Genomic DNA, 22,988 nt, shown 5'->3' on the forward strand with positions numbered 1-22,988 from the left:
ACCCTCTTTGGTTGTAAGTTTAGACAAACGCACCACAGTCCATCACCCCAGCGTCTCCGCCAGCCCCTTTGTCGTCAGCCAGGCCCGTCTGTCCCTGAGGATTCCCATGTTCTGCAGCCACAGTGTGCACCCCTCCAGGCCGGCTTCTGTCACCCAGCGTGGGCATCTGGGGTTTGCCCTGGGTCAGTGTGTCTGGAGAGGTCTCATGCCCAGAGCATTGTGCATCCTGCCCCCTGAACGGCATTTGGTCATTTCCGTTTTTTAGGGATTGTCAATAAGATCTCATGACCAGCCACCAGCAGGTTTTGGCTAAAGTGTGTCTCATTTTTCTTGGGTAAATATCTAGGCTTGTGACTGTCGAATCACATGGTATTTGAATGTTTTCCTTCATAGGATCTGCCGAGCCGTCCCCAGGGTGTCGCACGCTCTTGGTTTCCTGCCCTGGTGGTGACCACCAGTATCTCCGGTTTGGAACCAGAGTGGCCAGCCTGCCGGTCTGCCATGGCATCTCCTTACAGTGAACGAATGCCCATGAGCCTCTCTGTTTGGCTTTACTTTCTGATTTGGAATCTTTTCAAATATTTTGCCTGTTTTTTTAACTGTTTTTTTTTTTTTTTTTTTTTTTTGAGTCTTGAGAGTTCTCTATAGATTCAGGATTTAAGTCCTTTATCAGATGGATGTTTTGTAAATATTTGCACAGGAAGGCTTTCACTGCCTTCTGTCCCAGGACTCTGGGATCTGGGTGAGAGCTGGCGCCTCCTGAACCCAGTGGAGGCGGTGAGCCAGAGCCCTCGGCCCTGACCCCCTGCTCCTCCCCACCCCACTGGCCGATGAGGGTCCTTCTCCGACCCTGGACGCACTTCCACTGGGAGCACAGTGCTGGCCTTCCCTGGGGATGCCTGCCTCTGACCAGAGGACTCTGGGTGCCCCAGGCCACGTGCTGCTCCTCACATGGCGCCCCTGGGGTCCCCTGAGAGGACAGAAGAGGCCACCTGGAGAGAGACCTGGCCAGCCTGCGGCGCCTCCCCGGCGACATTGCGGTCCGCACGCTTATGCAACCAGTGATAAGGTGGCCGTGACCCCATAATCCACCCCAGGTGGTGGCCCAGCCCCGCCCTCCACACGGGCTTGCTGGAGGCCCAGCCAGGGGTCTGCAGGCAGGGCTGCTCGGGCCTCGACATCACCTCTGTCCCCCTGAGACGAGGTCCCCAGGCCCGGCTGATGTGACTACGCTTCTGTGCAGGCAGGTGAGGGGGTGAGGACTCTGGGGGACCTGGGCCCCAAGGGGGAGCCTCCTGGCTGGAGCAACCTGACCGTGGGTGCTCCCCAGCGGTGCCCCCAAGGGCCCCGGGCTCCAGCCACGTTGCCCACAGGTGGGCAAGGCCCAAGCCAAGTGAGAGCCCTCTGGAGCCCTCCCGGAAATGACCCCTGGAGCCAGTGGGGACACTCGGGCGATTGTGCCAAACAATGAACAAAGAGGGGCTGGCGTTTCCAGAACCGAGACGCCGTGCGCTGCCCAGGCGGCTCGCTGGCCCTGCCCCACTGCGGGTCGGGCTATAAAGCTGCCCACAGCAGTAGGGATGGACCAGTGCGGGGGCCAGGGTCACAGACAGGGATGGGGGCCACGCTGCTGAGCTGCGTCCTGCTGCTGCTCTGGCCACCCTCGGCTCAGGCTGACGTGCTGGTGCAGCCAGATTTTGATGCCAACAAGGTACGACAGGCCCCCGTGCTGTGCCATGCGGGTGGGGGTCCAGGCTGAGCAGCCACTGGAAACAGGAGTGACCGTGTTCTAGCGGAGCCTGCCGCCTCTGTGGGACGCTTGCTTGGTGTCCTGGGCCTGCACACCCTTTAGAGTCCCTTCCATTTAACCCTGAAACAACCCTGTTGTTGGGTAGTTACTGACCCACTTCACAACTCAGAGAACTGAGGCTCCCAGTGGCCAGGACCCCTGCCCCAGGTGAGTGGCAGCACTGGGGCTCGGACACTCTGGAGACCCCCGGCCGAGTGGCTTCAGACAAATCTGTGGGTCTTGTGGCCCACTGTCCGGGTGCCGGGAGGTTCCGCCCCGGGTCACTGAGCTGTCTTGCAGTTCTCAGGCCTCTGGTATGTAGTCTCCATGGTCTCTGACTGCAAGGTCTTCTTGGGCAAGAAGGACCACCTGCTGATGTCCACCAGGGACATCAAGGCCTCGGCGGGGGGCAACCTCAGCGTCCACATGGAGTTCCCCTGGTGAGCGGGCGCGGGGTGAGCGGGCGCGCGGGGCCGGGTGGGCGGGGCCGAGAGTGAGCAGGCTGTGCACCCCTCAGGGCGGACGGCTGTAACCAGGCGGATGCGGAGTACCTGAGAGTGGGTGCCCAGGGGCACTTCCGAGTCCCAGGTAAGTGACCCCCACCCCCTTCTCCATGGGTGACCCTCCCCCATGCCCCTCCCGGGGCCCTCCCCTGCCTCCGCCTGGGCTCCGCCCCCTTTCCCGTGTGGGCGGATGCTCAGCAGTTCCGTTGTCCAGAGCCTGCTGTCTCCTCTGCAGCCTTGGGCTACCTGGACGTGCGCGTGGTGGACACGGACTACAGCTCCTTCGCCGTGGTCTACATTTACAAGGAGCTGGAGGGCGCGCTCAGCACCATGGTGCAGCTCTACAGTGAGGGCTCCCCCGCACCCCCCGACCCCACCCCCACCCACTGGGGCACCTCTTCAGGCCCTGCCCACCCCATCACAAATGGGTACGGCTGAATTGAGGGGCCTCTGAAGGCTGGGCACTCAGGCCAAAACTCAGGCCTGTCTCTGGCTGGAGACCCCGCCTCCCCTGCTTGGCCTGCGGCCTGACACCCTGAGCAGGGGCTGCGATACTATTCTGCTTTAATTTCTCGTGGGCTTGGCAGAGTGAACCAGGAGAGTTCCCCAAGAGGAGAGGCAGGGGTGAGGGCGGGAAGCTGGCTTTGGGAGCTGCAGGTAAAGGTGTCTGAAGGGGTGGGGCTCCGGGGCGCAGGGTCTGGGAGAGCAGCCAGGCACCCCAAGCTCCCAGGTGCCCTGTGTGAATTGGGAAAGGCTGCCCGTCTGTGCAGTTTCCAGTCCCCACTAGCCCCTCAGCCAGGCAGGCACTTTCATCAGTGCACAACCTGCCCAACCTCAGGGGGCAGACCTACCGCCAGCCTTCAGGAAAGGGCAGTGAGGCCAGGGGCCCCCATCTGCCCATGTCTCTCATCTCTGTGACCCACGGGGGTTCACAGCGGCCCCTGCTCTGCCCCAGGCCGGACCCAAGAAGTGAGTCCCCAGGCCCTGGAGGCCTTCCAGGACTTCTACCCGACGGTGGGGCTGCCAGCGGACATGGTGACCATGCTGCCCAAGTCAGGTACCCCTGAGAGCCCCGCCCCTGTCAAAGTCCCGCCCGGTCAAAGCCCCGCCCCTGCCAGAGCCTCTGGAGTCCTGGGAGGTGCCGGCAGGAAGTAGCCCTGTCTTCCAAGGGTGTGTTGGCCGGGCCGGGGGAGATTGGGGATGCCGCCCCCAGCGGGTCCCTTGGCATGGGGAGGGGCTGCAGGAGGCAGGGTGAAGTCCCAGCCAGCCCAGCCTCTCGGGACCCTCTGTCTTTCTACAGATGTGTGCTCCCTGGGGGACAGGGACGCACCCTGAGGGCTCCAGAGACCCAGTTTGGCCCTTCCCAGGTAGGAGCCAGGGTAACACCTCCCTCCGGCTCTCCAGGGCCTGTGTGCCGGGACCTCCTCCCTCTCACCTGCTGAGGTCTGCAAGTGCAGATCCCCCAGCATCCCTTGTTCTCCCTGGATACTCACTCCTGTGCCTGCAGCCTCCACTTACATATCACCTCTTCCAGGGAAGCCTCTCCTGATTACCTAGGGCTGCCGTAGCTTAAAACAACAGGAATTTACTCTCTCATAGCCTAGAGGCTAGAGGTGCGGAGTCAAGGATGGGGCAGGACTGCCCAGAGGCTCTGGGGAGAATCCCTGCCTCTTCCAGAGGCTGTTGGTGCTGGTGATCCTTGGCCTGTCGACCCACCACTCCCATCCCTGCCTCGCCTGTTAAGAGGCCAGATTGCCTTCATATAAGGATACCCTAAATCAAGGGTGATCCCCTCTCAAGATCTTTAACAATTACATCTTCAGAGACCTTATTTCCACATAAGGGCGTTTTCGGAGTTCCAAGTGGATATGGATTTGGAGGGGCATAATCCAGCCCAGTGCGCTCTGTGTCCCCATAGCCCCTGGCTTGCCCAGAGCATGGGGCGCTGCCTTGGGATTCCCGAGTCCTCATCCTCTCCCAAGGGCCCCACAAGGTGGGAACCGCAGCCTCCTGGCACAGGGCTGAGTCCCCAGGACCCCTTGGGACATGGATGCAGGTGGGCTCTTGGGGACGCCTTCTCCCAAAGTGGAGAGGAGACCATTGGGCCCCTCACCCCCCTTCCCCGTGAAGAACTTGGGAACCTACATGAGCAGTAAACCTCGGACAGGATGTGACATTCGCCGGCGTCGGGAGGCATCCCTGCGGCCTCTCCTGGCATGGTGGGTTAGGTTAGGTGGGGGCTTCTAGAGTGGCCTGCGGGCAGCGGCCCTCTGGCCTTCACTTCATTCTGCTCCCTCGGCCAGGCCGAGTTTGCCCAGGGCTGCGCTGGGGGCATCGGGCTGCTGCAGCTTTCAGTGGGTCTCAATGACGCAGCCCAGGTCCCGGCTCCATCCCTGTTTGAGCCACGTTAGGGATCGGGTCACGTGCCATCAGGAAGGTTCTAGCTGCAGAGAGCCTGAGCCTGTCTGCCTGCTCTGTGCCCCACCCCCAGGATTATGTTAAAAAAGCACCTTTTAGGGTAAAGTGCACACCTACGTGGACCCCCTCTCCAGGGCTGTGTCCGCAGGCTCCTCGGGGTTAAGTGGCTGTTCCACCAGCCAGGGAGGTGGTGAGGCCCTGGGGACAGTGGCTGGGTCCCTGGGGAGCCCGGTAAGGGGGCAACACTGGGGGAGGGGGCCGCCTTGGGGGAGCATTTCCACGGTTGCAGAAGCTTCGGTGGCAGAATCCACTCACCCTGCCCTTTCAGGGGATGAGTAGATGGGGCACCCTGCTGTGTGAAGCGCCACTCGGGTCCCAGGAGTGACCGGACCTTTGCTGTCTGTGCAGGGAGAGCCGGAGCAGCGGGTCCTGTCACCCCAAGTGTCCTGACCCACGGCCCTCCAGCCTTGCCTTCCCGTCCCCCACCCTTCGCGGGCATCTCCTGGGGCCTCCCCCTTCTGCTCAATAAACAGATTCTGCAGTTTCGAGGGCCCTGGATTCTTTGGAGAGGCCGTTAGGGAGGGCCCTGGGGCCCCGCTGTGATCCGGGCTCCTGGAGCCACTGGGGCCGGGAGGCTCAGGGCTGAGGACGGGCACTCTGGCTCAGAGGGAGGAGGCACTGGCCAAGGGTGGCCCCCCGTAAGGTCTGCACCCACAAGCAGCATCTGGGTCCCCCAGCCCGGCTCCTGTGGGCTCATGGCCCCTGTGGGGATGCCGAGGTGCCCTGGGCAGCCCGGCCCCGCGGCTGGGCCTCCATTAGGGGCAGAACCCACAGAGGCAGAGCAGCTGCAGGGGAGCTTCGGGGTGCAGCTTTTCGGTGTTTCTTCCTGCTGTTGCTGTGACCTTGACCTTGGGCTCATTGGTGAGCCTCCTTGAAGCTTGGGAACGGGTCACGGTCGTGGCCAGAGCACCCTGAGCCCCTCCCTGTGGCCCAGCCTGAGTGCCCCTGGATGGACCCTCGGGCCCGAGCGGAGAGCCTGCTGGGTGCCTTGTCTGGGGCCTGAGCTCCCTGCTGAGCCTCGATGAGCTGGGGGGGCCGGAGCGCCCCACGCCCGGGGTCCCCTGTGGCTCCTGCCCCGACACCACGCCCCATGGAGCTCACAGCATCCGGCTCTGCCCGATGCGCACACTTCAAAGGGCTGGCTGGGCCTGCGGCAGGGCAGGAAGGCACTGGACACCCTGCTTCACTGCTCACGGGCATCCTGTAGCCCTGGCAGGGTGGAGCAGGAAGCTGTTAGCTCTGAGCGCGCCCATCCTTGCCTCGGGCTGATCACCCCAAGACAGGGGGTGGCCCTGGGCTTCCTGTCCTCTCTCCTCTGCCCGCTCAAGCCCCTGGGGGACTGGCTCGTGAGCCCAGCTCCGGGCTCAGCCCGGACCCGGGTCAGCCTCCTCGGGCGTCCCGCCTCACTCCTTCCCTTTGGACGGGCCCCCTGGGTCTTGGGGCTGACTGGTCCTTGTGTGACCCACAGCTTTGCTGCAGAGTCAAGGTGGCAGTCCCCCTGCCTCGGGTGAGCGGCCTCCCCTTTAGCTGGCCAGGCCTGTGTGGGCCTTTGTGGCTTTGGAGGTGGGGAGGCCACCCTGCATTGGCCAGAGGCCAGGGCTGAGACCTGGGTCGCGGCTGCCTTGGTGCCTGGGACCCTCCTGGGCACCTGGCCCCTGCTGTGCTCGCCGTCCTGACGGGTGGGGAGACTGAGGAAGGCGGCCCCCTCGGGCGATGCGGCTGGAGGCCCTGGTGCCCAGGTAGCCTGGCTCTGCCTTCACCCTGACCTGCTCACCATCTGGTCCCGGGCTTGGGGGCCTGGGCACGGTGGGAAGGGGTGGACACCGGCAGCCCACAGCTCGTGGAGCGTAAGCAGGACAGGGGTCCCCGAGGCTGGCCCTGCCTGGCCGTGCAGGGTGGGTGTCAGGGCAGGTGTCAGGGCTGGAAGGGTCCCACCTGGTGGAGAAGCTGCTCGCACAGGAAGCAGGTGGGTTGCCGGCCGCTGCCTGGTGTCCGTGGAGGGGCAGGGGCCCAGGCAACCCCAATGCCGCCTCCCGCGGAGCGTCTGTCTCTCTTCCGCGGCCCCCTCTGCAGGCAGCGACCTCTCCCACCCACGCCTCGCAGCCAGAAGCGGTCCTCGCCTGCCTCTGTGGCCCAGGCCTGTGGAGCGCTCACCCACTTTTCCCGAGACCCATCAGAAAGGGCTTGAAGACCGCTGGGAGCCCTGGGAGGGGAGTCTGGCCGTGTGTGCAGGCCTGGGCTTGGCGACTCCGTCCTGGCAGCCCCTCCCCGGGGGGAGACGTGGTCCTGGCGGCCCTGCTTGGGAGTGGGGGTATCTGTCCTGCTCTCAGGCCCCCCGGCAGGCCCTAGACCGGGAGGGGGGTGGCACGGGCGGCTCTGGTCCAGGTCACCCTGCCCCAGGGCTGTGGGCGTCCTGGGGCCCGGATGCACACCCCTGAGTGGCTGGAGGCCAAGTTCACTGCGGTCCTCTTGGGGGGTTGCACCCCCGCCCACCCTCCATCCTGCTATAACCCTGCCCAGGGCTCAGGGCGCGGAGCAGATGCTCAATGGGGGCCGGGCTGCTGAGCGCCCTCCTGGGCCTCATGCTGGCCCAGGTGCAGATGACCCCGCAGAGCCTGGACCTGCAGAAGGTGCTGGTCTTCCTCGGGGCGGCAGGCCTGGGCCGGGAGGGCCCTGAGGGGCCAGCTCCTCCAGCTCTCCTCTCCCACGGCTGAGCTGGGGCAGGCGCGCGGGGGCCCCAGGACCCCCCAGGTGTGAGCTCAGCCCGGCCTGGGGTCCCTGCTCCTGGCCGGTGGGGATACGGCGAGTACCCAGGGCCGATGGGGGCGGCCCCCTCCCCCGGGGCCTCCTCTGGGTGACCGTGTCCTCAGCCTGGCTGGCCGCTCCCCTGAGGGGGTCTCCAGGGTGTGGGGCTTGGGGTGGCCATCTCCTGCTCCCGGGTTGGCAGGCTTCCTGCTCTGACCTCTGACCCCGCAGGCAGTGGGAGCAGAGGTGGAAGGCCTTCCCAGGGCAGGGACCTTGGCGGGGGCGTTTGGTCTCCATCTGGAGGCTTCTTTGTCTGAGCTCCTTCTTTGCCCGGCCTGGGCCGGCAGGCTCAGAAACAGCCGGTGTTGGACACAGGTTTGCTTCTCTTGCAAAAAATGATCTGTTTTTAAAAGCTTCAGAGAGTGGAGAAGGAAATAGCAACCCACTCCAGTATTCTTGCCTGGAAAAGTCCATGGACAGAGGAGCCTGGCAGGCTGTAGTCCATGGGGTTATATGACTGAGCAAGTGTGCATGAGGGTGGAGGGTGATGGGTTGGTAGCAATAAACTGGTAGAACTAAAAAAAATTAAAAATAACAGCTTCAGAGGGAAGGTCCGGGCCCCAGGGGTGGTTTCCAAGGCGGCCACTCTGTCCTCCAGCGTGGCCATGCAGAGCTGGGCCTCCCCCACGGGGCAGGGCTGCTGGCCAACGCCCCCGGGGGGCCTTCACGTCCAGCCGGCCGGCTCCCTGCGCCGTCTCTCGGGCTCTGACCACCGCTGCCTCTGCTCAGGGGAAGGCACTGCAAGGCCGGGTCTCCTCGGAGAAGGGCGCCAGCCCTGCGGCAGCCGCAGACAGGCCCACGTGGGGACCCCGCGGAAGGCCCATCACCTGCTGCTTCCCTGACCCTTCAGAGCCCGCCGACTCCCTGCCTGGGAGGTCTAGGGAGAGGGGTCTGCCTCCCGGGGTCTGGTTCTGCTGCCCGAATGGGCTTGGCTCCGGTCCTTTCTCTAGATGGTAGGATTCTGGTGGGAAGCTGGTGTGGCCTCCAGAGAAAACTTGGCACTGAAGACCCCAAGGAGGCTGGAGGCCTTGTTCCTGACCTTGAGTGGGGAGACTCTGACCGTGGCAGTTGCCTACAACAAGTAAGCGGCCGGCCCCCGGGAGCGTGGGGGTCAGGCGTGTGTGTCGGGGGGCTGCAGCTGTGGGCGTGGGGCGTGGACCCTACTGTCCCTTGGGTGCACCAGTCCTCCCGGGGTCCTCCTCGATCGTCCCCTGAGACCGGACCCCAGGCCCCAAAGCTGCGTCCTCTCCTGGATGAAGCAGGGCATCTTGATGAGGCCCCACGGGTTTGGGAGGACGGGAGGAGAACTTGCCAGTGGGTGGCTCTCGGAAGGGCACGGCCCCCCTGCCCCAGGCGTTCCTGGGGACAGCACGCCTGCCCCCTTGCCAGGAGTGGGCCCCGGGAAGGCACTCAGCCGGGCATTTCCTTAGTGACCACTCTGTTGACCACGCCTTTCAGCTCAGGAAGTTGTCAGACCGAAGAAATAGTGAGCTCAGAAATGAATGTTTGGGGGAAATTTGTGTTTCCTGGTAAGAGCTGCTTCCTCGGGCCCCACCCGCCAGCTCCTCTTAGCCTGGCTGCTCTTCATGCTGTTCCCTGCGCTCCTCCTCACGCCCCAGGCTCCTGTGCTCCCCACAGTGGACCGGTCATCTTGCCAGGGCTGCTCTAGTCCCCCCGAGAGGGTCCCGGCATCCCGAGAGGGTCCTGGCTAGGTGGGGGAGAATGGAGTCAGGCCCTGGCGACCCTGACCGCCCAGGCCGACCCACCCCGAGGGGTGCCCGTCCACCCAGGCCTGGCCCTCCCGCTTGTCCACGCAGGCCGCCGGGAGATCCACGTGGTGGACACGGACTATGAGCAGTACGCCATCCTCCGTGTGTCCCTCCAGTGGCAGAACCATGAGTTTTACGTGTTCAAGTATTTCAGTAAGCCGCCCCAGGGTGGGGGCTGGACCGCCGCGGCCCCCGGGGACCCCTGGCTCAGGCCCCCATGCCCCCACAGCTCGGAGCCTGGGCGGCGAGTGTGAGCCCGGGTTCCTGAAGTTCCGGGAGCTGACCACGGACATGGGGCTGTATCTGGTGGGCCGGCACGGTGAGCTCCAGGCCTCGGGGTGGGCTCTGGGCAAGGGGGCCCCGACAGCGGGGGGCGGGGGCTGGGCATACATCCCATATGCAGCCCCTCACGCTCCCCTGTCCCACAGGGAGGTGCGCCATGCTCCTGAAGGAGGTGAGTCTTCGCCTCCGGCTGAGTCCCAGGCTGATGGGAGTCCCGGCTCACTCTAGATCCCAGGGCCCCCAGGGTGCTGACACCAGGCTGCCCGGAGGGGACCCTGGAGGCTGGGGCGGGCAGGGTGGGGGCAGGGCAGGGGAGGCTGGCCTTGTCCGGGTTTCCATCTGCTGGGGGGCACAGGCCCTGTGGACCCTTTCTCGGGCTCCCGGCTCCCCCACTGTGCTAACCCTTCAGCTGCATGGCCTCCTCTGTCTCAACAGCTCCGAGAGACGGGACTGTGACCCCACTTTGCAGGTAGAGAAGCTGAGGCCCAGGCCACTCAGCTAGGACACCCACTCCTGGCTGGGGCCCTCGGGTTCTGACGGCGCCCCGAGGCCTTGCCCTTCTCTGTCGCAGGATCTGACCTAGGGGAGCCCCGCCCCCACGGGGATGCTTGGAGCCCCGCCCACCCGGCCTCCCTGGGCCGCCAGCCTTGGGGCCACCTGCAGCTGCTCAGCCTGAATAAACTCTACGGCCGAACCCAGGGTCCCGTCTTTCCTGGGGGGCCAGGGGTGGTGGGTGGGGCTGGTGGGGTCAACAAACGGTCAGCAGCTGCCCTGGAGCCTCTGCCGTGAGCCGCAGGCTGAGCCGAGACCGTGAGGCCGTGCGCTGTCTGCGGGCCCCGCACTCTGCTCCCCGGGGAGTGGGGACCCCCGTGTCCCTTTGGCACTGCCCGGGCGTCGCCCCCTGCCCTCGCCCTCTGCCTCCTTTCCCCTGTCTCTGTCTCTGCTGCTCCCCAGCCCTCCGGCCTGGCTGCTGTTGGCCACCATCGGGTGGACGGCTGACACTTGGAGGTGGGGTGCAGTCAAGGGCCGTGAGGGCAGCTGGGGTGACGGGGTGGCTGCCCACCTGCCAGGGGGACCTGGACAGGTGCCCTCCACCCCTGCTGGTGAAGCTCTTCACCCGTGAGGTGGAGAGACGCTGTCCCTCCTCAGGGAACAGTTCCATGGGACGGAGAGACACTGTCCCCGCCACGGAGAACGGTTCCGTGGGTGAAGGGCCAGGGGAGCCACCTCGGGGGCTGCTGATCGGCCTGCAGGGCTGGCGGGATCGGGACGTCCCGGCTCATGCCTCGCTGCCCACGGCCGGTGGGCTACAGAGTCAGCGTCGCCCGGGTGCCCGTGTCCTTGGTCCTGCCCCATTGACCCGGGCCCCTGCCTACGCAGCTGGCGGGCCCTCGAGGGCACGCACCCACGTCCGGAGGTCGCCTGGTGCTCCCAGGCGGGCCAGGTGCCAGGGCCTCGGGCTGCCCTGGGTGCTGCTGAGGGCTCCTGCTGGAGCCTTGTGGGCAGCAGTTGGGTCCTGGTGCCGTGAGGGGCCCCGACCGCCATCCGCCCCCCGCACACATGTCCCGAAGTGCAGGACATGCCGCCTCTTGTCCTGCCCCCTCACCATGGAGCCCCATGCTGCCCTCCGGCCTCTCGCAGGTGGTCTGGGGGCTCTGGGCACTGTCCCTCCAGGGGCCTGGGGCCCAGCCTGCAGGGCAGCCGACTGGCTGGCCAAGCGGCTGGGGCAACATCAAGGTCCAGGGGCGGAGGCCCCTCAGGCCTGGCCCAGCTGATGGGCAGGCAGTCTGCTTAATGAAGCCAGCCTGTGCCTTTGCCGACACCCACGGGGAGGGTATAAGCCCAGACTGGGCCAAGGAGCATGTCCTGTGGCTTTGGGGAGCTGGCCCCAGTCCCTGCTGGCCAGACATGAGGGGCAACTTGCTTGCAGCCCTGCTGGGGCTGCTCGTGGTGCTGGCGGCTGGCAAGGAGGACTTGGGCCTCCAGAACTTCAGCTTGACCCAGGTGGCTGCGTCAGGTGCCCGCCATGGTGAACGGCTGAGCCGGCCGGAGGGGGCCTGGAGGCCCCTGGGGACACGCTCCCTCTAGAGCCCCTGCCAGCTCCAGGCGTGCGGGGCCCGGGAATTCCACAGACCACTGTCCTGGGCTGGGGGAGGCCCTGAGACCAGCGGCAGGCCCCCCTCCAAGGCAGTCCCCCTCCAGCTTGCTGTCCCCCCAGTTTTCAGGTATGTGGTACGAGATTGCCTTGGCCTCCAACCTGGAGCACCAGAGCTCGTCCCCACGGCGGAAGGTGGGGGCCGTGATAGTGGAACAGGACGGGCCCCACCTCAGCCTGACCTCCGTGTCTGACCAGTGAGTGGCGCTGGCCTTCCCGGTGTCACGCGGCCCCCCTGGCGGGACGAGGATGGGGTGGGGGGAGGAGGGTGCCAGGGCCCCCAGGGCAGGGTGGAGGCGCAGGGCTTCTGTCCTCTGAGTGGCTTCCTGAGGTGGCCGGTGCCTGGACGTGGAGCTGGGCAGGGGCCCGCTGGTCGGGGGCTACCTGGTGGTCTCAGAGCTGCCCCTTGTCCAGAGCAAGGCGCGGTGGTGGTGGGCGAGGGTGGGCTGAAAGCGTCTGCCCTCTCCAGCATGAACCTGTGCATGAAGGAGAAGAACCAGGCCGTGAAGGGGGACGCCCCCGGGAAGTTCAAGATCCCTTTAGAGTCTGGTGAGGAATGCGGCCCGCGGTCGTCCCTTCCTCACTCCCTGCCCCGACGCCCCGCTCAGCCTGGAGTCCCCAGCCCCGCCCTCCGTGCGCCGGGAGCCAGTGGGGATGCTTTGTCCCACCGCACGTGGCCCTTGCTCAGCCACCCTGGCTCTGAGGGTCTTCCCGTGGGGACGTGGTCGCCCAGAGCCCTCGGCCTGAGCTCAGTGCTCAGCCTGCACGGAAGCTGCCCAGCCCCCGGCCTGGGCCCCCCGAGCCTCCTCTCTGCAGCCTCTGATGAGCCTGATCAGGTGGCCTCTGTCCTGGCCAGTGGGGGTCTCTGCCCACCCTCTTCAGAAGCTCCCCGGGGAGTCCAGAAGGCTTGCTGTAGCCCCACATGTGTGCAGCACGTGTGTGTGTACTTTCCGAGGTGGGGGTATGGCCCATGGGAGGCGCCCCCCCCACAGCCTGGGAGTCCTTTGTTTGGTTTATCCCAAGGAGGCAAAGAGGTCATCGTGGTGGCCACGGACTACAAGACCTACGCCATCATGAACATCATCCTGAACAGAGGCGGGAAGCCCAGCAGCGTGCTGAAGCTCTACAGTGAGCCCACGGCCTCCCGCTCCAGCCTGGGAGAGCCCGGCCCCTCGGGAGGGGGCAGGAGAAGCCTAGGGGGCAGACGGGTGGGGGCCTGGGGCGGGCAGGGCGGAGCAGGGACTGGCTGGGCAGGGAGGGCGTCCCTGGGGGCCCCAGCCAGCCGCGCCCCCATCCTCGCAGGCCGGACCTTGGAGCACAATGAGAAGGCCACAGAAAAGTTCGTGGAGAAGGCCGTGGAGCAGGGGCTGTCGGTCTCGAACGTGCAGCTGCTCACCAAGGACTGTGAGTGTCGGGCTAGGGGCTGGGGGCCTCCTTCCTGGGAACTGTCTCCCCACTTCCCCACCGTCTCATCTCCACAGTGACCTGTGTGAACCTGCTGTCCTAGGTGGTGAGTCTCCTTCCCCACCCCGAGGCTGGGGCTGGGTCCCCAGGCCTCCCCATCACAGCTGGAAGAGGAGTCTGGGGTCCCAGGGATCGGGGGGCTGACTCCGGGGCAGGTGGAGCCGGGGCTTCCCGAGAGTCAGGGCCAACCCAGGCGTGGACACCGTGAGCATCTCCTGTCCTGGGCCAGCCCCTCCTGTGGCTGCAAAGCCTGGGCTGAGAGGGGGCCGGGCGCCTGTCCCCTGCGCAGCCCCGCACGCTGCCCCGGCCCACGGGAGATGCCCCAGGCTCCTGAAGGAGGCGAATCTCCGCCCTGGCTGAGTCCCAGCCTGACAGGAGTCCGCCCTCACTCTAGCTCCCGGGGCCTCCAGGATGCTGACGCCAGGAGGGGTCCCTGGTGGTGGGGGCAGGCTGGCCTCGTCCAGGTTTCCACCCAGCAGGGTCCTGCCTGGGGGTCACAGGCCCTGTGGACCCCGTCTCAGGCTCCCGGGTCCCCCACTGTGCTAACCCTTCAGTTGCACGGTCCCCTCTGTCTCAACAGCTCCGAGAGATGGTACTGTGACCCCACTTTACAGGTAGAGAAACTGAGGCCCAGGCCACTCAGCTAGGACACCCACTCCTGGCTGGGGCCCTCGGATGAGGGTGGCATCCTGAGGCCCTGCCCTTCCATGTTGCAGGATCTGACCTAGGGGAGCCCCTACCCCGCACTGGTGTGCTTGCAGCCCCGCCCACCCGGCCTCCCTGGGCCACCCAGCCTCCCTGGGCCACCAGCCCTGGGGGGCCACCTGCAGCTGCTCAGCCCGAATAAACTCTTCAGCTGAACCATGCATGGTCCTTTCTTTCCAGGGAGCCAGGGGTGGCGGGCGAGCTGGTGGGTGTGTGTCCGGTCCCGTCTTTCCAGGGGGCCGAGGGGTGGCGGGCGGGCTGGTGGGGTGTGTGTCCTGTGACTGCCTCCACATCGCAGCAGACCTGACTCTCAGGAGGTCTGGGTTCACCATGACCATGGGGGACGCCCGCCCCTGGGTGGGCTCCTCCCGCTGTGGCCGACACGGCTACAGGCAGGCCGGCTCCCGCTGTTCCCCGTCCCTTCTGCCGGCCTGTGCTGCTCAGTGCCTGTGGGCCGGGCTGCCCCGGGCCCTTCTGGTCTCTCCTCTGGTCCCCGAGAGCCCGCGGCAGCCCCGGGCCGGCCCAAGCCGAGCTCCTCCCAAGTGGAAGGTGACCACGGCTGCCGCCTGTCTTTCTTCGCCTGGCTCCCTGCTGCCCTGAGCTCAAATCCGTGGGCGTTGGGTCCAAGGCCCTCAGGCCACAGTTGCCCCAACCCCGGCCCCCCGCTGGCTCCATCCCCTATCAGCCCGGTCCTCCTCAGCGCCTGGGGGCACCCCCACCATGACCACACCCTCCTTCTATCCGCTGGGGCAGGGCAGAGAATGTGGGTGGGCGTCTGCCCCCTGCCCGCGTGCAGAGCAGGGTCACGGGGCTTCTGAGCACAGCTGAGGGGCCGGTGGGGCCCATCCGTCCAGAGAAGAGAGACCCTGCTGACCCCAGCGGGCCACCAGAAAGCCTCCAGGAGTAAGGACCACCCTCGAGGGGAGGGCCTGCCTGAGACGACGGGTCCGAAAGACGAGCAGGGGGATGTTTGGAGGCTGCACTCCGACACCTGCGAGGTGCCTGGGGAGCACCTGGCCTTTCCCCCAGACCTGTCTGGCCAGAGCTCAGGGGAGCACGGCCGTCTGCCTCAGCTGCACCTCCCGATAGAAGGTTCTAGGACGTCTGTTTGGGCTGCTGTAACACAGAACCCGCTGAATGTGGTACAGAAGCAACAGGGGTTTCTCCTCTGGAGGCTGGAAGTCTGAGGTCAGGGTGCTAAGAGCCTGGTGTCTGGCGAGGGCCCTCATATGGCTTGTGGACGGCAGCTTTCCCATCGCACCCTCTTCTCTGCACGTGTGGGGACAGGTTTCTGGTGTCCTTCCCTCTTCTAAGGGGCCCAGCCCTACTGGGTTGGGGTTCCACCCTTACAACCCCACTTCACTTTCACCCCCTGGAAGGCCCCAAAGGCACTGGACAAATACATCATGTCCAGCATGAGGGCTTCCGCACGGGAAGCGGGGCGGGGACAATTCAGAGGCCCGTGACGGAGACCAGGCCCCCACCGCGTGTCTGCAGCGCTATCCAGCGCAAAAGTTACTGCACGGACAGAGAAACGGGAAAATGCAATCTATGGTCGAAAACAAGGAGTTAATAAAAACCGGGGCTTCCCTGGTGGCTCGGACAGTAAGGAGCCTGCTGCAACACAGCAGACCCAGGCTCAGTCCCTGGGTCGGGAAGACCTCCCGGAGAAGAGAATGACAACCCACTCCAGGATTCTTGCCTGGGGAATCCATGGGTAGAGGAGCCTGGCTGGCTATAGTCCATGGGGTCGCAAAGAGTCGGACACGACTGAGCGACTAACACACGTACAACTGAAAGTGATGCTGAGAAGAGCCAGGGTTGGGTTTGGGACAGGAAGGTCTGAAGCCGGCTTCACACCCTGAGCTTTCCCTCTGTTCCCGCGTGGGTGCCGTTTCCACTGCCCATCAGTCTAGTCCTTTCTCATAGCCTCTCTTTATCGATCGATTGCGCTGCTTATCAACCTGTCCATTTCTCAGCTTACCTGTAAATTATCACCTATTATATCTATCACAGACATTTCTTTCTGGGTGTGTGCGTGCTCAGTTGCTTAGTCGTGTCTGACTATTTGTGACCCCGTGGACTGTAGCCCGCCAGGCTCCTCTGTCCATGGGGATGCTCTAGGCAAGAATACTGGAGCGGATCGCCATGCTCTCCTCCAGGGGATCTTCCCAACCCAGGGATCGGAGCCCTCGTCTCCTGCATTGACAGGCAGATTCTTTACTGCTGAGCCAGAGAGGAAGCCCCTCTTTCTTTCTAATAGGGTAAATTCAGGCAAACTGAATTCTGTAAACACATCTGGTTGAAGACTTTGAATTTATTTTCTTAGAAGACAGCAAAGCACTTTCTGTTGATGAAACATTTTTTTATCCTTTTGTCCCAAAGGTTATTTTTCCCGCCCTTTGTCTTTTCTTACTTCATGCATTTGTAGTCTCTCCATTTTTTCTTATTTATGTTAGTTAATTTATTATTTTTTAAAAACAGTACTAATGATTCTGTTAATAATCCTGTAAATTAATGGAAAAATTCTGTTCATCTTCTCAAGGATGAAGACTTTTTTTTTTTTAGTTTCCGGGCTCCCAGGCGCGGGGTCCACGCCGCCCCGAGGACCGATCCAGGGGTTGGGCACACTGAGCAAACCCAAGGGTGGGCTGGGTGGCCCTCCGCCCACACGACGGCGGCGGCGCTTGCCTTTGCCGGGGTTGCGCACTGGCTCCTTCCTTCTGTGACCAAAACCTGCGCGTGGAGCATGCCCAGTCCTGCCGGCCACTCCCCCGGGGGAGGACTTTGATCCATTCGTTACATCTGCTGTTCTCTGGTCCCTATTTGTTATTTCCTTCTCCTTGAGGTCCTGTGGTTTATATTGTTGTCCTTTTTTAATTTTTATTTTTAATTTTATTTTTTCGCTCAGTCTTGTCTGACTCTTCACGACCCCACGGACTATAGAGTCCATGGAGTTCTCCAGGCCAGAATACTGGAGTAGGTGGCCTTTCCCTGCTCCAGGGGATCTTCCCCACCCAGGGATCGAACCCAGGTCTCCCACATTGCAGGTGGATTCTTCACCAGCTGAGCCACCAGGGAAGCCCCTCTTGTCCTTTTTAGAAACACTTCTTTATCTGTGTGTCTGGCTGCCAGCCTCCTGCGTGGGGCTCTTCCTCGCGGCATGTGGGCTGCCTCTCTCTGCAGCGCGGTAGCTGTGGCCGTGGGCTTGCGTTCAGTCGCTCAGTTGTGTCCAACTCTTCATGACCCCATGGACTGCATCCCGCCAGGCTCCTCTGTCCCTGGGATTCTCCAGGCAAGGATACTGGAGTGGGTTGCCCTGCCCTCCTCCAGGGGATCTTTCCAACCCAGGGATCAAACGCGTGTCTCTGGCATCTCCTGCATTGGCAGGCAGGTTCTTTACCCCTGAGCCACCTGGGAAGCTGCTCCACTGAAGGTGGGATCTTAGTTCTCTGACCAGGGATGGAAGCCACATCCCCCGCATTGGAAGGTGGATTCTCAACCCCTGGAGCACGGGGAATCCCCAGTCCAGCTGTGAGAATTGGGAATCTAATACATTACTTTCAATCTTTTATTTTTAAGGGTGTGTTTAAGGCTTTGACGTTTCTTCTGACCCTGTTTCATGTGATATTTTAATAATATTTATTATAAATAAATTCTGTGATTTCACTTTGCATTTTTGTTTCATCCAAGAGTATTTTCTAAAATAGAAAAAAATTTAAAGTCCTTGTTTTATTGTCATTTGGTCAGATAAGTTTGCAATATTTCTACTTTGTGGAGCTCACCGATGCTGTGCTTGTGGCTAGACAGTCAGTTCTGTGCGTGTTTTCCTCTCTGTTATCAAGGCGTACAATTCTATGCGCGTGTGGTGAATTTGCTTCAGTTGTCTCCGACTCTTTGTGACCCTGTGGACCGTAACCCACCAGGCTCATCTGTCCATGGGATTCCCCAGGCAAGACGACTGAGTGGGTTGCCATGCCCTCCTTCAGTAGATCTTCCCCACTCAGGGATTGAACCCACGTCTCTTACATCTCTCGTGTTGGCAGCTGGGTTCTTTGCCACTACCGCCACCTGCGAAGCCTGTAAAATTAATACATAAACCCTCATGACCCGCCTTAGACATTTTAGGACTTCTTTACCCACATCAGGGGCTTCCCTGGTGGCACAGACGGTACAGAATCTGCCTGAAATTGATGATTGATGATTTTGAACTGTGGTGCTTTGACCCAGGTTCGATGGGGTTGCAAAGAGTCAGACTTGACTGAGTGACTCACGCTTTCACTTTACGCCCACCCACAGTGAGTCCTTAGGCCCACCTCTACTGAGAGGGCGTGCGCACCTCTCCTGCCACAAATGCATTTCTGTTTGCACTTTGCCTTTGGAAGTTCGATGCCAGCTTGTTCTCACCCTTGAAAGTAATTTGATCATTTGCCTGGAGACCCTAAAGAATTTTCCTTTATCGGTAAAGTCTGAGAGTCAATTTCTTTCCTGACAACAATTAGCTCTTACTGAATTCTTTCCTGTTTTTTGTTCATTTCTGCTCTTAGTTAATTAAAAAAACACATTTCAAGATGTTCTTCTAATGTCCTTCAATGCTTTGGCATATTTAGTTCAGTCTGGAGTTTCACGTAATAGTTATTGCTTTCCACATACCCTCCTCTCCCCACGGTGGGATTTCCACTAGAAGAAATGTTTTCATTCTTTTCTTGATTTCTTCTTCTAAGAGCAAAGTATATACTCCTTCTGCTACTGCTAAGTCACTTCAGTCATGTCCGACTCTGTGTGACCCCATAGACAGCAGTCCACCAGGCTCCCCCATCCTGGGATTCTCCAGGCAAGAACACTGGAGTGGGTTGCCATTTCCTTCTCCAATGCATGAAAGTGAAAAGTGAAAGTGAAGTCGCTCAGTCGTGTCCGACCCTCAGCGACCCCATGGACTGCGGCCTTCCAGGCTCCTCCGTCCATGGGGTTTTCCAGGCAAGAGTACTGGAGTGGGATGCCATTGCCTTCTCCGATATACTCCTTAAGTCTATTCATTTCCTGAGTGGGATTGGCAGTTTCGATGACTTTCAAGATTCCTAATTCATATGCATCCATATGCAGAGGACTCTCTCTCAGTTCAGTTCAGTTAGTTCAGTTGCTCAGTCGTGTCCGACTCTTTGTGACCCCATGAATCGCAGCACGCCAGGCCTCCGTGTCCATCACCAACTCCCAGAGCTTGCTCAAGCTCATGTCCATTGAGTCAGTGATGCCACCCAACCTCATCCTCTGCTGTCGCCTTCCCCTCCTGCTTTCAATCTTTCACAGAATCAGGGTCTTTTCCAGTGAGTCAGTTCTTTACATCAGGTGGCTGAAGTATAGGAGCTTCAACTTCAGCATCAGTCCTTCCAATGAATATTCAGGACTGATTTCCTCTAGGACTGACTGCCTTGATCTCCTTGCAGTCCAAGGGACTCTCAAGAGTCTTTTCCAACACCACAGTTCAAAATCATCAATTCTTTGGTGCTCAGCTTTCTTTATGGTCCAACTCTCACATCCATACATGACTACTGGAGAAACCACAGCTTTGACTAGATGGACCTTTGTTGGCAAAGCAATGTCTCTGCTTTTTAATATGCTGTCTAGGTTGGTCATAGTTTCTCTTCCAAGGAGCAAGTATCTTTTAATTTCCTGGCTGCAGTCACCATCTGCAATGATTTTGGAATCCCCCAAAATGAAGTCTCTCACTGTTACCATTGTTTCCCCATCTATTTGCCACGAGGTGATGGGACTGGATGCCATGACCTTCATTTTTTGAATGTTGAGTTTTAAGCCAGCTTTTTCACTTTCCTCTTTCACTTTGATCAAGAGGCTCTTTAGTTCCTCTTCGCTTTCTGCCATAAAGGTAGTGTCATCTGCATATCTGCAGTTATTGATATTTCTCTTGGCAATCGTGATTCCAGCTTTTGCTTCACTGAGCCCAGCATTTCACATGATGTACTCTGCATATAAGTTAAATAAGCAGCGTGACAATATACAGCCTTGATGTACTCCTTTCCCAATTTGGAACCAGTGTGTTGCTCCATATCTGACTCGGAACTGTGGCTTCTTGACCTGCATACAGATTTCTCAGGGAGCAGGTAAGGCGGTCTGGTATTCCCATCTCTTGAAGAATTTTCCAGTTTGTTGTGATCCACACAGTCAAAGGCTTTGGTGTAGTCAAGAAAGCAGAAGTAGATGCTTTTCTGGAATTCTCTTGCTTTTTCTATGATCCAATGGATGTTGGCAAGTTGATCTCTGGTTCCTCTGCCTTTTCTAAATTCAGCTTGAACATCTGAAAGTTCTCATTTCACATACTGTTGAAGGCTAGCTTGGAGAATTTTTAGCATTACTTTGCTAGTGTGCAAGATGAGTGCAATTGTGCAGTAGTTTGAGCATTCTTTGGCCTTGCCTTTCTTTGGGATTGGAATGAAAACTGACCTTTTCCAGTCCTGTGGCCACTGCTGAGTTTTCCAAATTTGCTGGCATATTGAGTGCAGCACTTTCACAGCATCATCTTGCAGGATTTGAAATAGCTCAACTGGAATTCCATCACCTCCACTAGCTTTGTTCATAGTGATGCTTCCTAAGGCCCACTTGACTTCACATTCCAGGATGTCTGGCTCTAGGTGAGTGATTACACCATCGTGGTTATCTGGGTCATTAAGATCTTTTTTGTATAGTTCTGTGTATTCCTGCCACCTCTTCTTAATATCTTCTGCTTCTGTTAGGTCCATACCGTTTCTGTCCTTTATTGAGCCCATCTTTGCATGAAATGTTCCCTTGGCATCTCTACTTTTCTTGAAGAGATCTCCAGTCTTTCCCATTCTATTGTTTTCCTCTATATCTTTTCACTGATCGCTGAGGAAGGCTTTCTTCTTTCTCCTTGCTGTTCTTTGGAATCTGCATTCAGATGGGTATATCTTTCTCTTTCTCCTTTGCTTTTTGCTTCCCTTCTTTTTCCAGCTATTTGTAAGGCCTCCTCAGACAGCCATTTTGCCTTTTTGCATTTCTTTTCCATGGGGATGGTCTTGATCCCTGTCTCCTGTAGAATGTCACAAACCTCCATCCATAGTTTATCAGGCACTCTGTCTGTCAGATCTAGTCCCTTAAATCTATTTCTCACTTCCACTGTATAGTCATAAGGGATTTGATTTAGGTCATACCTGAATGATGTAGTATTTTCTCCAGTTTCTTCAATTTCAGTCTGAATTTGTCAATAAGGAGTTCATGATCTGAGCCACAGTCAGCTTGAGATCTTGTTTTTGCTGACTGTATAGAGCTTCTCCATCTTTGGCTGCAAAGAATATAATCAGTCTGATTTTGGTGTTGCCCATCTGATGGTCAGATGTAAGCAGAGTAATCCTAGCTGTTTCCACAGCCTATGCTGCAGTCTGAGTGTCTGAGTACCTGCCCCCACAACTAAAGTCCTCTGCGGACAATAACCCAGAAGGTCCTGTTGTGCAGCACAGGGAGCTCTGCTCCGTATCATGTGGCCGCCTGGATGGGGTGGGGTCTGGGGGAGCACAGTACATGTATGTGTAGGGCTGAGTGCCCCTGCTCATCTGAAACCGTCTCAACATTGTTAATTGGCTATACCCCAATAGAAAATAAAAAGTTTAAATTGAAAAAAAGTGTGTGTATATATATATATATTATATATATAATATATATATATGGAGTTCTAATTCTTTGGCCACCTGATGCGAAGAACTGACTCATTAGAAAAGACCCTGATGCTGGGAAAGATTGAAGGCAAGAGGAGAAGGGGACGACAGAGGATGAGATGGCTGGATGGCATCACGAACTCAATGGACATGAGTTTGAGTAAGCTCTGGGAATTGGTGGTGGACAGGGAGGCCTGGTGTTCTGCAGTCCATGGGGTCACAAAGAGTCGGACACGCCTGAGCAACTGAACTGAACTGATACACACACATAAATATATAAAACGGAATCACTTTTTGTAGAGCAGTAATTAACATAACACTGTAAATCAACTATATTTCAATAAAATCATTAAAATAAAAAAGTAAAAAGCCATAAAGTGAAAGTAACTTAGTCCTGTCTGACTCTTTGAGACCCAATGGACTATACAGTCCATGGAATCCTCCAGGCCAGATTATTGGAGTGGGTTCTACTCCCTTCTCCAGGGGATCTTCCGGATTCAGAGATCCAACCCAGGTCTCCTGCATTGCAGGCAGATTCTCTACCATCACCAGGGTAGTCATTGGACCTATACATCTGAAAGTCACTCAGTCGTGACCCAGAGTTGGTATAGTCCATGGGATTCTCCAGGCCAGAATACTGGAGTGGGTAGTTGTTCCCTTTATCTAGGGGATCTTCCCAACCCAGGGATCGAACCCAGGTCTCCCACATTGCAGCTGACACCCTAAGCCCTGATGTGATGGGACTGAGGGGTGGGGCCTTTGGGAGGTGATTAGGTCATGAGGGTGGAGCCTCATGATGGGAATGGTGGTTTGGTGGGTTAGATGCTAAGTCATGTCCGACTCTGTGACCCCATGGACCTTAGCCCGCCAGGCTCCTCTCCCCATGGGATTTTCCAGACAAGAATACTGGAGTGGGTTGCTGTTTCCTTCTCCAGGGAATCTTTCCAACACAGGGATTGAACCTGAGTCTCCTGCATTGCAGGCAGTCTCTTTACTGACTAAGCCCCCAGGGAAGCCCAATGGGTCTGCTTCTAGCATCTGCTTTTTTCTGCTGTCTCGCTCACTTAGTCTTCATCTCTCAGGTGTTTTTCAGGAAATCCTGCTTGAAAAAATAATGAACAAGGTTAATGTGAAGGTTGGGATGATGTTTTTGTCTTTCACTGTTGTTTTCTCCCATCAGGCATCTGGGAGGCTGGTGGTCAGCTGGGGACCCTGACCACCAACAGTTCTGTTGCTTCCTGACCTGCATACAGGTTTCTCAAGAGGCAGGTCAGGTGGTCTGGTATTCCCATGTCTTTCAGAATTTTCCATAGTTTATTGTGATCCACACAGTCAAAGGCTTTGGCATAGTCA

At 59.4% G+C, this 22,988-nt stretch overlaps 2 protein-coding genes across 4 annotated transcripts; both read left to right on the plus strand.

Annotated features, from left to right (window-relative positions):
- The first annotated feature begins 1,531 nt into the window (after positions 1-1,531).
- LCN15 (lipocalin 15) lies at positions 1,532-5,303 on the plus strand. 2 transcript variants are annotated; one of them, XM_019969766.2, is made up of 7 exons: positions 1,545-1,711; positions 2,090-2,229; positions 2,307-2,377; positions 2,528-2,638; positions 3,248-3,349; positions 3,593-3,659; positions 5,119-5,256. In XM_019969766.2, exons 1-6 carry the CDS (start codon positions 1,616-1,618, stop codon positions 3,625-3,627), a joined length of 555 nt encoding a protein of 184 aa, XP_019825325.2. In that variant the 5' UTR covers positions 1,545-1,615; the 3' UTR covers positions 3,628-3,659; positions 5,119-5,256. The 2 variants fall into 2 exon arrangements, with proteins under 2 accessions (XP_070655777.1, XP_019825325.2); XM_070799676.1 differs by lacking the exon at positions 3,593-3,659 and having other exon boundaries at positions 1,532-1,711; positions 5,119-5,303.
- A 74-nt stretch (positions 5,304-5,377) lies between these two features.
- On the plus strand, positions 5,378-11,957 carry LCN8 (lipocalin 8). Of its 2 annotated transcripts, none has more exons than XM_070799677.1 (8): positions 5,378-6,277; positions 8,526-8,656; positions 9,034-9,104; positions 9,393-9,497; positions 9,574-9,663; positions 9,773-9,798; positions 10,062-11,630; positions 11,845-11,957. In XM_070799677.1, exons 2-7 carry the CDS (start codon positions 8,526-8,528, stop codon positions 10,080-10,082), a joined length of 444 nt encoding a protein of 147 aa, XP_070655778.1. In that variant the 5' UTR covers positions 5,378-6,277; the 3' UTR covers positions 10,083-11,630; positions 11,845-11,957. The 2 variants fall into 2 exon arrangements, with proteins under 2 accessions (XP_070655778.1, XP_019825701.2); XM_019970142.2 differs by lacking the exon at positions 5,378-6,277 and adding an exon at positions 6,311-7,400.
- The last annotated feature ends 11,031 nt before the right edge of the window (positions 11,958-22,988 follow it).

Source organism: Bos indicus, chromosome 11, assembly GCF_029378745.1.
Source record: "Bos indicus isolate NIAB-ARS_2022 breed Sahiwal x Tharparkar chromosome 11, NIAB-ARS_B.indTharparkar_mat_pri_1.0, whole genome shotgun sequence".
Classification (NCBI taxonomy): domain Eukaryota; kingdom Metazoa; phylum Chordata; class Mammalia; order Artiodactyla; family Bovidae; genus Bos; species Bos indicus.

Bases quoted from the DNA above. Each gene is read 5' to 3' on its own strand.
- LCN8 (XM_019970142.2), top strand. From the start codon at position 7,317: ATGGGGGCCGGGCTGCTGAGCGCCCTCCTGGGCCTCATGCTGGCCCAG. The intron at 7,401-8,525 runs GTGCTGGTCTTC...TCCTTTCTCTAG, and splicing joins AGAGCCTGGACCTGCAGAAG to ATGGTAGGATTCTGGTGGGA. The intron at 9,799-10,061 runs GTGAGTCTTCGC...CTGTCTCAACAG, and splicing joins GCGCCATGCTCCTGAAGGAG to CTCCGAGAGACGGGACTGTG.
- LCN15 (XM_070799676.1), top strand. From the start codon at position 1,616: ATGGGGGCCACGCTGCTGAGCTGCGTCCTGCTGCTGCTCTGGCCACCC. The intron at 2,639-3,247 runs GTGAGGGCTCCC...GCTCTGCCCCAG, and splicing joins CACCATGGTGCAGCTCTACA to GCCGGACCCAAGAAGTGAGT. The intron at 3,350-5,118 runs GTACCCCTGAGA...CTGTCTGTGCAG, and splicing joins GACCATGCTGCCCAAGTCAG to GGAGAGCCGGAGCAGCGGGT.